Genomic DNA, 13,442 nt, shown 5'->3' with positions numbered 1-13,442 from the left:
GGCAGGTGTCTGTCCGACAGGGGCAGCCGGTGTCTGACGGGGGAGGCGGTTGCCTGACCCGAGTGGCGGGCGTCTGTCTGACCGAGGAGACCAGGGCCTCCAAAGCGGCACCTCCTCGCAGGGGGAGCCAGTTACCCAGACGGGGCCCGATGACGGGGGCGGGGGCTCGGCCGCGTCTTCCGCTCCCGCGGTCTGGGCGGGGCCTCCGCAGGCGCGGCCGCGCGCCCCGGAAGTGATCTGGTGGCCCGGTCCAGGCCCCGGAAGTGACGTCTCCTGCCGAAGGGGTGCGTGCGGGCGTGGGCGCGCGGCTCGGGGTGCGGGGGCTTGGGGCCCGCTGGGGAGGGGGCTGGGGCGCGGCCCTGTGAGCGCCGCGGGTGGGCTCGGCGCGGGGGGCGGGGCAGCGGCGTGCAGCAGAGGGACGCGGCCCGGGGCCTGCGACGGTCCCTGCGGCCTGCCCTCCGGCCGCGTCTCGAGGGGGCACGTTCCGCTGCGCGGGAGGCCAGCTGTGCAGGTGCGGGCAGGGCTGCTGGGGCGGAGCGGAGCGCGGCTCTCCTCCCGGCCCTCCGAGCCCCGGTGCGGCCCCGCCGGACAGGCCCGCGGGCGCTGCGGTCTGGCCCGAGTCGTCGGCCACGCCGCCCCAAAGTGGGGGTTCAGAGAAAAGGGAAGGGTCGGGAGGCAGACGGCACCGCCCCACGACGAAGGCAGCGGCCCAAGAGGGAAGATGCCGGCCAGCCACAGACTCGCTGCTTTCGCTTGGAGCTGGTGATGGCGGAGTTGCTTGCACCCCTGCGTAGGGGAGGACACGGCGGGGAGGGTCGGTAGCGAGCGGATCCTCCCCTGCAGGGACCCCAGGGCAGCCCTCCGGCTCCTCCCTCCAGGCTTGGCCAGAGGGTGGTTCTCCAGGGCGGGCTGCTGCCCCGCAGCAGGGTGGAAGGCGGTCTGCGAGAGCGAACACACACACCCGCTCCCGGGTGGTTGTAAGGAATAAATTCTACGATTTGGAAGAGGTTCCTGGCAAATAGTAACGTCTGCGGGCCAGTGGGATGGAGCCTAACCCTTTATAGAGCAAAGAAATACTGTCTGAAGTGGAGCCCTTGCCCTGTGCCGAGCGCCTTTCCAGCATTTTTATTTATTACTATTATTTATTTACTTTTAAGTAGGTTTACACACCAGCGTGGAGCCCATTGTGGGGCTTGAACTCCTGACCCTGAGACCAAGACTTGAGCTGAGATCAAGAATCGGACGCTTAACCGACCGAGCCGCCCGGGCGCCCCCTTCCCAGCATTTTTAAAAGCCCCATCCTGTACTTGTGAGGTCCGCTGGACCCTGGACCCCGGACCCTGGGCTTTCACCGCTCTCTGGCCTTTGTATCTGCTGAACGGGCCCGGTAGACGGATGCTCCCAGGAGGAATGCGAGCTCACTTTTCTGAGTTGACGGTATAGACCAGTGCTGTCCAATAGGACTTTCTGCAGTGGTGGAAATGGCATGTCCGGTATGGGACCCAATGGCCACATGTGACTGTGAACACTTGAAACCGGGCTTGTGTAACTGAGGAACAGGATTTTTACATTTTCAAATTTTTAATGAATTTAAACTTAGCCCCATGTGGCTAGGGGCTGCCTCACAGGGCAGTGCAGGTATGGCATTAGAAGGAAAACAGACCAAGCGGCAGTGTGACTCAAAGTCAAGCTTGTTTGCTTGGCAGGGGGAGGGCCCTGTCCCTCGGCCCTGCCTTCAGCCTTCAGCCGGCTTTTCCACACACACACAAGGGTGGGAGGAAGGAAGTACTCCCAGTGGGGCAGGATTCAGAGCTTTGGTCTCTGGCTGGCTCTACAGGGGTGACCTGTGCGATGGACTGTCCTCCAGTTTCATGTCACTGGTGCCCTGTGCCTGGTGTCCACGCGGTTGGGTGGGCAGCGTGGCTCTGCAGCGGGCTGAGCCGTGGGTGTGTTGGTAGCAATGATGGCTGAGTTTACTTGTTTCACACTCCACTCCTGCCGCCTCCCGTCTGATAGCTCAGGCCTCGGGTGAGTCACTTCACCTCCTCACCTGCAGAGTGTGGGAGAAATACAAGTACTTCCTTTACACAGTTCTTATGAGGACCTGAGGTAATCCCTAAAAAGTATTCAGGTCAGCAGCATTTTGCAGGTAATGAGGCAGAGGTCTTGATTGTTTTCTTAATTTCATTTTCTAGTTGTTTGCTGGGAGTGTATAAGAATGCAAGTGATTTTCGTGTATTAACCTTGTAACCTGCAACCTTGGTTAATCCATTTATTAATTTTAATCATTGTTCTCTAGATTTTCCTGGGATTTTCTGTGGAAACAATCCTATCTTCTGCCTACCTCCCCCCCCCCCTTTTTTTTTCAATTCCTACTGCAGTGTTTTCAAGACCGGGTTGCATAGAGTGGGGAGCATAGCCATCCTTTCTCCATCTCGGGGTAGCAGTTTGTCTCCAGGCAGTGTCGGCCTTCTGTGGATGCCCTGTATCTTTGGAGATGTGCCCAGATGTGCCCGCCCGTTCCTCGTCTGCTGCAGCATCTCACTTTCCTGGTAGTGAATGGCTTCTGGCGCTTGTCAGACATGCATGATTGCCCGTGGGAGGTGGGGTCGGACCTGCGAGAAAGCCTGTCTTCCAAGAGTCTTCTCCTTGGCCCTGGCATGGCACAGGCCCAGCTGGACACTGTTTTGTGAAGGACTCTTTGCATCTGTATACACCAGGGATGTCGGACTGTGATTTTCTTGGTCAGCAATAACAGGTTTTGGTTTGGGGTCTCATGAGCCTTATACAGTGAGTTGGGTAGTAACCTCACTTCCGTTTTCTGAAGAAGTTTCTGTAAGATTGCTGCTATTTTTTCCTTGAATGCTCTTTAGAATCTTCAGGGGAAATAGTGTGAGTCCAGAGTCGTCTTTTGGGAAATATTCTCTCATAAGAAGTTTCACTTTTGGGGCGCCTGGGTGGCTCAGTCATTAAGCGTCTGCTTTTGGCTCAGGTCATGGTCCCGGGGTCCTGGGATCGAGCCCCGCATCGGGCTCCCTGCTCAGCGGGAAGCCTGCTTTTCCCCCTGCCCCTCCCCCTGCTTGTGTTCCCTCTCTCGCTGTCTCTTTCTCTGTCAAATAAGTCTTTAAAAAAAAAAAGTTTCACTTTTTTAGTAGATACAGTGCTGTTTAGGCTTTCTTTTTGTGTCTATTTGGTAAGTTGCGTTTTTCAAGAAATTTGTCCATTTCACACAAGTTGTTGAATTTGTTGGCAAAACGTTGTTCATGGCGTTCTCTTACCCATTTCACATCTGTGCGGTTTGTTCTGAAAACTCTTTTAAATTCTTGACACTGGTGATGTGTGTTCACTATTTTCTTGATCAGGCTGACCCAAGGTTTGTCCGCTCTGTGTATCTTTCCAACGGGTCTTTTCCATCTCTGTTAGCGTTGGGTCCTGTTTATTTCTGCTCTATATTATTTCCTTCCTTCTGCTTTGCTCTTCGTTTTCTGGCTTCCTGATCTCAGCTCCCTGAGGTTAGGTCTTCCTTCTTTGCTGGTGTGCGCCCTCAGAGCTCCAGGCATCCCAGGAGCTGTGGTCCCTGTGTGCTCCTTCCTGTGCCGTTCAAGATATTCTCTAGTTTCTTGTTTGATGTCAGATTATTCAGAACAGTGTTGTTTAATTTCCATGTGATTGGGGTTTCCTTAGGTTCTTGATCCTTACCCACTGCAGTCCTGTTGTAGTTAGAGGACACACTCTGTGATAACCAGCCTCACACCTGGCAGTGACTCTTACTTTACACGAATGGGCACACTGTTCTGTGAATGTCAGGTCCAGACTGTGGGTATGATTGTTCAGACTTTCTGCATTTTTACTGCTTTCGGTTGTTTGCTTGTTTGGTTTTCAGCTACTTTTTTGTCATTTCCTGAGAGAGCGGCACCAAAATCCCTCCTGTCCTTGTGGAATGGTCTGTTTCTCCCGTTAATTCTGTCACATTTTGCTTGATGTACTTTGAAGTGCCCGCCGTGTGCGTCTGCAGCTGCTCGGTCTTCCTGATGAGCTGCTGTTGTGTCTTCCCTCGCCTGGTTCACTCAGGGTACGCTACGGTACTGTTTGTGTTCTGTTTGTCCCGTCCCTCTGAAGTGCGAGCGTGGTTTCCAAGCGTCCCCCGTCCCCTGTTCGCTGCTCTCTGGCTGACTCTGCTGCATGGCAGTGGTGCTCTGGAGCTTACAGCGCGCCCGCCCCGCAGCCTGTCTTCACCCGCTGAGCTGAGACCGTGCCACGCCACGGGCCACTGGCCCCCACGCCGTCCCTTTAATCTCCTTCTGATCTTACGTGTTCACGTGGAGGACCTCTGCCTGCGTTGAAGACCCGCTGGGCAATATTATAAATCAGTCTTTCTTGCTATAATCTTACATAATTTAACTCTTGGGGCATCTGGGTGGCTCAGTGGGTTAAGCGTCCGACTCCTGATTTCGGCTCAGGTCCTGATCTCAGGGTCATGGGATTGGGCATCAGGCTCTGTACTCAGCGGGGAGTCTGCTTGAGATTCTCTCTCTCCGTCAGCCACACCCCCCCCCCGTGCGTGCTCACTCCCTCTCTTAAATAAATAAATAAGTCTTTAAAAAAAATAAGCTCTTGCCAGAAAAATAGGTAGTCCTGTGCATTTACCATTTCTGTTGCTGTCCTCCATTGCTAAAGATCTTGGTTTCCCTCTGGTGCCATTTTTCTTCACCTGAAGAACTTTCTCGAGCATTTCTTGTAGAGCCGGTAGATTGGTGATGACGTCTGCTTTTCCACCATCTGAGCTTGTCGTGTTGCGCCTCCCTTCCTGAAGGGTATTCTCACTGGGTGTGTGATGCTGGGCGCAGGGCTCTTTCAGGAGATTAAAGACAGCATTCCAGGATGGCTTAATGCAATGTGGGAGCCTGGATCTGGCTCTGGAAAAGAGAAAGAGATGTTAGTGGGGAAACTGGTGAAATTCAAACGCCATCTGGAGTTTAATGAAAGTACCAAAGCTGTTTTTTTAGTTTTGACAAATGTACCCAGGTCATGGAAGATGCTGATATTAGGGGAAACTGGCTAAGAGGTATATGGGAATATCTTTCACCTTTTTTGTAAATCCAAAGTCATTACCAAATAGGGGTGCCTGGGTGGCTCAGTCAGGTAAGCATCCGACTCTTGGTTTTGGCTCAGGTCATGATCTCGGGGTCTTGAGAGCAAGTCCTGCGTCAGGCTCCACGCTGGCACCTGCTTGGGATTCTCTCCCTCTGCCCCGCCCTTGCACGCATGCACATGCTTGCACGCGCTCGCTCTCGCTCTCTCTCTCTCAAAAATAAATAATTCCCAAATAAAAGTTTACTTTAAAACAATACATTTACAGAAAGATAACAGGAGGGTTTCCCCACAGAGGGGCAGCCAGCATGGCGGTGGGAGGAGAGCACCTGTGTGGAGGAAGGTTTGGCTACTGTGGGGAGTGAGCCAATAAACAAACGTCGAAGATGTTGGAAGCCAGGATTCTGGCAGTCAGAATGGGGTTGTCAAGACAGAAAGAGAAAATTAGCATGAATCCTGTGGTGTGGAATTGGGCACATAGGTATGAACTCATGGTTTTCGACAGATGCTGCTCTCTAGTTGTGGGTGGATGGGCGTAGCAGTGACGGTGGGGGTGAATATTGTGTGTAGGTGTGTGTACCTTTGTCTGCTCTCTGGGTCCCCACTGAGCCTGCAAGCAGCGACACCCCAGGAGCCCAGAGCATGCCCAGCACATAGAGGGGCTTCTGAATCCCATAAAGGCTGATGTCAGGGTCACCTGGGGAGAGTACAAAGTGAGCCCAGAACATTTTGTGTCACGAAGCAGGGAAATGCTCTGAGATTGATGGGCTGCCACTGGCCAAACTGGAGACCATTTGAACATCAAAAATAAGTAAATAACAGAGCGAGGCTCACTGAATAAAGAAGCACAAGCCCATGGGAATGAATAAATGGGAAGCTTGGGGGAAGGGGGAAACAAGCAGGGACCCCGAGGGTTGGAGCTCAGAGCATCAGGAAGGGACCAAGGAAACCCAGCCTGGGTGGGGCTGTGGGACATTCTTGTCATGAGGGGAGGGGACATCAGTCAAATGGGGACACAGACGTGCTGCAAGACGCCTGGCCTGTGGCCTTGCAGGTGTCACGCACACGAGAGCCAAGGAAAGGCTGAAGAATGTTCCAGGCTAAGGAGGCTGAAGAGCCACGCGGAGGGGCTGTGAGCGTGGCTGGCAGCCTGCTCTGCAGAGGTCGCCCGGCTGCTCCGTAGGGGACGCCCTTGGGCGCAGGGAGCACACATGGGGTGTTCGGGGTGGGGCGCGGGGAGTCAGGTTGGCAGCTTCCCTGCAGGTGATTGGGGAAGAAGAGAGCCCTGCACCCCGTACTCCTGCTTTTCCATAACTGCGACTATTTCCAGCACAACTTTTTAGTACCTTACTAAGAGAAAAATTCCCACCAAGGATGTGTTTCCCTTCCAAGTGGAGCACAGGATGTGGAGCAGAGACACACGTGAGGGACTTCTAAGGAAAAAGCAAATTCTGTTTTTTTTCCTGCTGTGTTACACACATGGTGGCTTCAAATGATTTTTTTAATTTGTATTTATAATTTTTTAAACATTACGTATACATTTATATTCCTACCTGCATATACATTTCATACCCAGAAATGGGAGGAAAGCCTACCTAGTTTCCTTTGTGGGGCACACGTGTGCCCACACAGCGGGGGCATCTGAGAGTGGGTAGGTATGAGGCGCTCACAGCAAAGGGAGAAGGGCTGTCACCCCCCTGGAGGGCCAGGTCCCGGACTGCCTCCCGTCTGCCCTTGGCACCTGCAGGATGTGTAGCTGTTACGGGCTGTTGAATGAATAGGTAACGGTGTGAGCATCTCCTAGTCAAGGAGAAGTGGCTCACATTCACTCAGCATGCCCACGGGCGGCCTGTTCATGGGGATTAACTGGCCCTGTCCTCCCAGCCCTGTCCCTCTGACGAATGCACAGAGCGGGGCCGCACGTGGAAGGGTGCCCCCTGGCTTACACTGGGGGTGAGGGGCAAAGGGGGCATAACCACCACACTCCATACTCAGTATTCTCACCACCTTCCAGTTAGACGAGTTTTAAAGGGCACAAACTAACCCATTAACATTTGAGTAACTGGATGTTTTAAGGAATTTTTATTGGAGGCTCAGATTTTCTTGTTAATGTTTTCATCGGTCAGATATTTGAAAAGCCACAGAAGAGCATATCCAGTGTTAGAGGAATTTAACGGCTTAACTTCTCTTTACACACATCTTGCTCCCAAGTGACACAGAGGCTGATGAGAGCAGGTGAGCCTTGCTGGCTCGGAGCTGAAAGTGGTGCGTGCCAGAAGGAAGTCCTGGGCATCGGTCCGTTTGTATGTTTGACAGCCACACCTAGAGACAGTGCAGTGCACGGGCCCTGTCCTTCGGTTTCTGTTTGACTGCAGGTTTTAACCAAGTGTCTGATTTTAACAATTTGATTTTTGTTAGGGAGCCATGATGCCTTCAAGGCTTCTCTCAGTAGGACCGCGGATGGTGCTGGGGGGCGTGGGTCGCTGGACTCGGGTCCGCCTGTGGCCCACTCCTCCCAGGCTGCTCTCAGCCAGCTGTGCAGACTGCGCCAAGCACCAGGAACCCCCCAGGAAGAAACTGCTCTCCGAGAAAAAACTGGTGAGGTTTCTGACCTTGAAGGACACCTGCCCCCATTCCCCCCTCAGAAGACACAGGGCGTTGTTTTGAACAGCATCCTGTTCATTCATTCTGAGTGTGTGATGGAAGGGATGGAATGGGACAAGGGCCTGTGTGTGCCGAGCCCCCAGCACTCGTGAACCCCGCGAAGACCAGGGAGGGCACCGGGGGCTCCAGAGGCACCAGCCATGTACCTTCCCTTCAGCTGGGAGGGGCGCGTGTGTGCTTCTTTATCACTCGCCCACGTGTCTGACATGGGCGCCAGGTACATTCTTAAGTATGTATGAATATTTCTTAATTTAAAACATCCGGGGAGGGGAGGGCTAGGCCTTTAGTTTCATAGTTCTTTAAGCCTTACCCACTTTTTGTTCTGTTTATCAAAACCTTGTATTGAAAACATGAATGATCTTTGATTAAATTCAAGAAAATAAGTGTATATGACCCACTTCACTTTCTCCTATATGGGGGGGGGGGTGTCCAGCTAAGCATTATCAGGGCAAACAATGTCTCCCTGTGGGCACTTCACTGCTCACAGTGGCAGTCTTTTCCGGCCACATGGCTTAACATTCCATGGGGGTCTTGTCTCTCCCCCAGATGGTAAAAATTCGATCCAAGTTTTTCCTCCCCTAGAATGCTCACCAGTTGTGCTTTTTTCCCATCAGGTTGATGTCGATGAAGTTGGCATATAGCAAAATTAGACATTGAGTTTTTGAAATAATAATTCATGGTTTTTCCATGTGGTGGTGCCAGAGAATCTTAAAATACTTGTGTATTAAAAAAAAAAAAAAAGATCTGCTTATGGAGTAATGGATAGAAATGCAGACGCGCTGGGTCCTGGCAGAGGGGCTGTCTGTGCCCACGCATGCAGCAGGCGGGTGGGCTCCTTGCTAGCGGTCGCACACCAGCCCCTGGAACCCCGGCGCCTCGGAGAGCTGACCTTGTAGGATGAGCTCCGTTTATTAAATGTGAACCTACTTAGTCAGTCCCCATTCTGTAGCTACAGTATGCCTCCCTGAGGGGCCCAGAGAGAAACTTCCTCTGAGACCAGGGGTTCTATCTGCATTGCTGTTGTGAACACGGCCCTCTTCAGTCACTTCCTGAGTCGGAAGCCTCATGGCCCACCGAGGACTCCCATTCATTATTGCGTCTTTCCAGGAGCGAAGACCTGGTGTTTCAGTAACGTGTTTCTATTTGAGAAAAGATGGAAAGATTCTTTATTTAAGGAGCATTTACTAAAACAGCTCCTGTTTTCTTTAGGTTGCCTTTCTTATCCAAGCATGTGTTGCACACTGACCACTTTTCACATCCAGCTTGTTGACTGACGTTTGTCTACAAACATTAGTGGCTTGTGGGTACTCTTTCTTACACTTGTAGGCGAGATTAGCAATTTAGTATCACTAACTTCTCGTTTTAAAACCTGTCATAGATACAAAAGGTACATGTCACACGGCTGCTTGGTCCCTGAAAGGACTGCAGTGTGAGTGATGACCGGGCTCGCTGTGCTCTCTGCAGAAAAGACATTTTGTGGACCACCGCCGAGTGCTCGTCCGCGGGGGCCGTGGAGGCGACGGGGTGAGCTGTTTCCACAGTGAGCCCCGGAAGGAGTTCGGAGGCCCAGACGGTGGTGATGGAGGCAACGGTGGCCACGTCGTCCTGAGAGGCACGTGCTGCAAGGGGCGGCTGGGGGAGGAGCGCTGTCTGCTCGCCTTTGGGGTGGGGACTTTCCCTCTTCTCATGGGAATTTGAATTCAAAACTCAATGGATAGACATCATTTTTATTAAATTATATGGATGTTCACATTTAAATAACGCCCCTAAACCAACTTCAGTGGTGGGTTTTGTTAAGTTTCAGGAACACAAAAGCTCGTTTACGCTCAGGGACTCTAGCGTTCTAGGCCAGTGTGCAAAGGGCAGGGTCCGTGTTACTCTCCCCATGCGCGCTGGGAGGCTGTTGGTCACATTGAACACTTGGGGCACAAGTGCTAGGTAAACCGGCAAACGCAGTCAACAGTCACAACACGATAAAGTAGAACTGTTGTTACGTGGGTGATGGCATGGTGGGTTTGACTTTTTCAGAAATTGTATTTTCTTAAAATGAGAACTTCGCTTTCTAAAAAATCACATTGCCAGTTGGGTCACTTGTGCCGTGACTTCACGCCATGTTTCCCTGTGCGTTCCCCATGTCCTTAAATGGACAGCGCACAGGCAGTTCTGCTTTTAACCCAAGGAGGGTGAAGGTCCTTGCTCTAACTCGCAGCTGACCAGCAAGTCAAGTCGCTGTCCTCAGTGCTGTCGCGGTACCAGGGTTCCCACGGAGAGGCCGGCGGCAGGAAGAACTGCTCCGGGCGCAGTGGTGCCCTCCTCTACATCCGGGTGAGCTGAAGGCTGCAGAGCCCACTACGGCCTGCTTCCCAGGTACTGGGGTGCCTGGCTTGGCCACGCAGCCACCCTCCATGAAGCAAAGCCCCGGGGTGACACCTGGTGCTCATTTTATCCCGTGTACATGTATGACCTGTTCAAAAATAATGAAATAATTGTATCTAAAAAGCGGGACCCCAGGGGCCCACTGTTTCTCTGTCCTAACCCTCTCGGGGCATCTCTGGGAGTGGAGACTCTACTCCTCTCAGACTATCCCAAGTGTTTTCCAAATGCTTCTATCCACCCTAATGTTTGAGAAACGCTATTGGAAAAGCCATTTATGCAGTTTGCAGGGAGTGTCACAGCCCCATAAAGTCCGTTTGAAGACCAGGACCTTTTTCCTCGTGCTTCGTAGCTCTGTGAAGGGGGAGCCTGGTGGTGCCCCTCCCCTCTGCTCCGTGCCCTTCTTCCAAATGCGGATACAAGCACTGGGTCCACTCTGCTCCACATGTCTGCTCTGCTGTAAGCCCCTTATTATTTTCAGGTTCCCGTGGGCACATTAGTGAAGGAGGGAAGGGAAGTCGTGGCTGACCTATGGTGCCCGGGCAAGGAGTACATCGCTGCTCTGGGCGGGGCAGGAGGAAAAGGTAACCGCTTTTTCCTGGCCAATGATAACCGCGCACCTGTGACTTGCACCCCCGGACAGCCTGGTCAGGAACGCGTCCTCTTCCTGGAGCTCAAGACGGTGGCCCACGCTGGGATGGTGGGTATCATCTGGCGGGGGGAGGAAGGAGGTGGCATTTTTAGGGCAGAGCTATAGAAAATCCGGCCCTGGTGCCGAAGCGTGCCTCCAGCCTGGATGTGAGCCACAGCTTGGTGGCACCGTTCCTCCCAGGGAGGCCCCTGTGTGCGCACTTAGGAGCCCGTGCTCTCGTGCGTCCCTGCTCCCCGACCTTGGCCAGGCCCAGGCGCTCCAAGGTGGCAAGGTGTGTTTACCTTTCCTCCAGGTTGGGTTCCCCAATGCAGGGAAGTCCTCGCTTCTCCGGGCCATTTCGAACGCGAGACCTGCTGTGGCTTCCTACCCGTTCACAACCTTAAAGCCCCACGTGGGGATTGTTCACTGTGAGGACCACCAGCAAATAGCAGGTAGAACTTCCATGATTCTCTCCAAAGGTTGGCCTGAGATGGCGTCAGAACAGGAATTATGTAACTGTTGAAGAGCTTCCCACCCAAAATGGAGCATTGTAGTTCTGTATGAAAATTAGGTTCTAGACTCGCTTCCCGCCCCAGCCCCAGGCCTCTGTTGGCTGGGTTCAGGAACTGATGTGTCAGTTTCGAACCAGAGGAAGTCCTGCCTCCTCTGGTCTTCCCGCTCCCGGTCTCTGTCCTGGAGATGACATGTGACTTGAAAAGCTTCCCTGTACCATTTTGAGAGAAGAAAACTTTTTCCCAGAAGATAATGTACCCATTAAAAATAGTAAGCCTGCTGCTGATGCTGCTCATATAGCACTTTATATTTGCAGAGTACTCTGTAATAATTTCCATCAGTAATCCAGTTTTTAAGTTTACAGGAAACCACTTTCCCCTTTTCTGAACCATTTTTAAAGCCAGAGGCCAGCCCATGATAAATATTCCTTATTAGGCCGGCCAGCCAGCAAGCCTGTCACCCACATCCTTCAGATCCTCTGCAAAGCTGAGGGCAGAAGTGCCCGGGGTGGCGGGTGGCCTGGCGGCGTCCCTTTCAAGGTGCTCCTTGCAAACCTCGGAGCTCGGCACTCGGGCCCACAGGGAGCCAGGCCTGCCCTCCCAGTCCCTGTGCTCTGTCTCCCCTGCAGTGGCCGACATCCCAGGCATCATCCGGGGTGCGCACCAGAACCGGGGCCTGGGGAGCACCTTCCTCAGGCACATCGAGCGCTGCCGCTTCCTCTTGTTCGTCGTGGATCTTTCGGAGCCGGAACCGTGGACTCAGGTGGAGGACCTGAAGTCCGAGCTCGAGAAGTACGAAGCCGGCCTGTCCGAGCGACCCCATGTGGTCGTGGCAAATAAGATCGACCTCCCTCAGGCCAGAGCCGCTCTGCCCCAGCTGCGGGCCCGCCTGGGCCAGAGCGTCGTCGCCCTGTCGGCCACAACCAGGGAGAACTTGGAGGAGCTGCTGCTGCGCCTGCAGGAGCTCCACGGCCAGCACGTGGCCCCCGAGCTCAGGTGGTAGCGGCCAGGCTGCCCCCCCCCCGAGGATGACCGACTCGGAACGTCACTGGCTCTGGGTGGAGACGAGAAAGTAGCCTGAAAAGAATTGGCGGCGTTGCTGCTTTGCCTTCTGCCGTCCCTGGCGCTCACCCCCCAGCACCCGGGCCAGGACCTCGGACGTGCGCGCCTCTGGGCGGTCTGCTCCCCAGGGCCTCCCACACCCTCCAGCGCGCTAACAGGCTGAGCTGGGCTCCCCACCCTTCATTAGCACTCCTGATGGGCGAGGACCCCGCGGCCATCAGATGCGGCTGAGCCACCCGACTTGGGTGAGCCAAATCCGAATCTGCACATGGGTCCCCTAGCAGGAGGCGCAGACTCAGGATCCCTGACACTGTCACCTCCAGAGCTAGCCGTGGTCCCGTCCTACGGAGGGAACATGAGGGCGCGGGGACAGGTAGCGTTCACAGCCGCAAGGCTCTTCTCAAATGCCCCCGTCGGAGAAATGCCTCCCCTGTTCCCAGACCCAGCTGGCTGTGCGGGAGCCGTTTGCTTCACGACTGAATGCACCCAATATCCGACCCGGGGCCGCGCGGTTTCTGACTCCCAGCAGCTGCGGGTTATTAACTGAAGGCGCAGACTTGTGCCCCCACATAAAGTCTGAGGCTTCGGGCATGTCCCCAGGGGCCCTTAAGGGACGAAGTGGTTGGGGACCAGAGGTAATCAGGGGAAGGGGCCCTGGACCCTTTGTGGATTCGACCTGGGGTCCTAGCCGCCAGCTTCCGGGGTGCTGGGGGCTGGGCCTGCCTCAGACAATAAACTTGAGCCTGAGCTTTCAGGAGCAATTCTGTTTTTGATCTACTGTCAAATCTGCAACTAGAACAAGAGTCCTTTGCCAGAAGCTTTATTTTAATGTCTTATAATTTCCGAGGTCCTTGTGTTTTGGAAACCAGAGATGGGTTTTGCAATCTCTTTGCTTTCTCGGGGGCCACCACAAAGGATTTCGTAGAACCGTGTTAATGGTTGTGGCCTTTCATCTCCGGCTGGGCCCGCGCCGGTGGCTGGTGCTGCATGCAGGGGCGACACTGGGGGCCTCCCTGCGTGTGTCCTGCATTCGCCTGTGCTCCTGGCACCCTCAGGACCTGACCCAGCAGAGGCACTACTAAATATTTATGGAATGAAGAAAGGAGCGG

The 13,442-nt window shown here is 53.9% G+C and overlaps 1 protein-coding gene across 3 annotated transcripts; it reads left to right on the top strand.

The window, feature by feature from the left end:
* Positions 1-261: 261 nt before the first annotated feature.
* On the top strand, positions 262-13,150 carry MTG2 (mitochondrial ribosome associated GTPase 2). 3 transcript variants are annotated; one of them, XM_073888380.1, is made up of 7 exons: positions 262-284; positions 7,510-7,689; positions 9,220-9,367; positions 9,965-10,080; positions 10,610-10,828; positions 11,073-11,211; positions 11,901-13,150. In XM_073888380.1, exons 2-7 carry the CDS (start codon positions 7,516-7,518, stop codon positions 12,272-12,274), a joined length of 1,170 nt encoding a protein of 389 aa, XP_073744481.1. In that variant the 5' UTR covers positions 262-284; positions 7,510-7,515; the 3' UTR covers positions 12,275-13,150. The 3 variants fall into 3 exon arrangements, with proteins under 3 accessions (XP_073744481.1, XP_073744479.1, XP_073744480.1); XM_073888378.1 differs by lacking the exon at positions 262-284 and adding an exon at positions 539-1,437; XM_073888379.1 differs by lacking the exon at positions 262-284 and adding an exon at positions 540-2,028.
* Positions 13,151-13,442: the final 292 nt, after the last annotated feature.

Source organism: Callorhinus ursinus, unplaced genomic scaffold (assembly GCF_003265705.2).
Source record: "Callorhinus ursinus isolate GAN/ISIS: 27379988/994484 unplaced genomic scaffold, GSC_fseal_2.0 scaffold89, whole genome shotgun sequence".
NCBI lineage: Eukaryota > Metazoa > Chordata > Mammalia > Carnivora > Otariidae > Callorhinus > Callorhinus ursinus.
Note: the sequence above shows the minus strand (reverse complement) of the source record. Positions and strands in the feature narration are given on the sequence as shown.

Excerpts from the sequence above, each read along its gene's own strand:
- MTG2 (XM_073888378.1), top strand. The coding sequence starts at position 1,396 with ATGCTCCCAGGAGGAATGCGAGCTCACTTTTCTGAGTTGACG. Across the intron at positions 7,690-9,219 it reads TGCTCTCCGAGAAAAAACTG|AAAAGACATTTTGTGGACCA; the intron begins GTGAGGTTTCTG and ends TGCTCTCTGCAG. Across the intron at positions 9,368-9,964 it reads TGGCCACGTCGTCCTGAGAG|CTGACCAGCAAGTCAAGTCG; the intron begins GCACGTGCTGCA and ends TCTAACTCGCAG.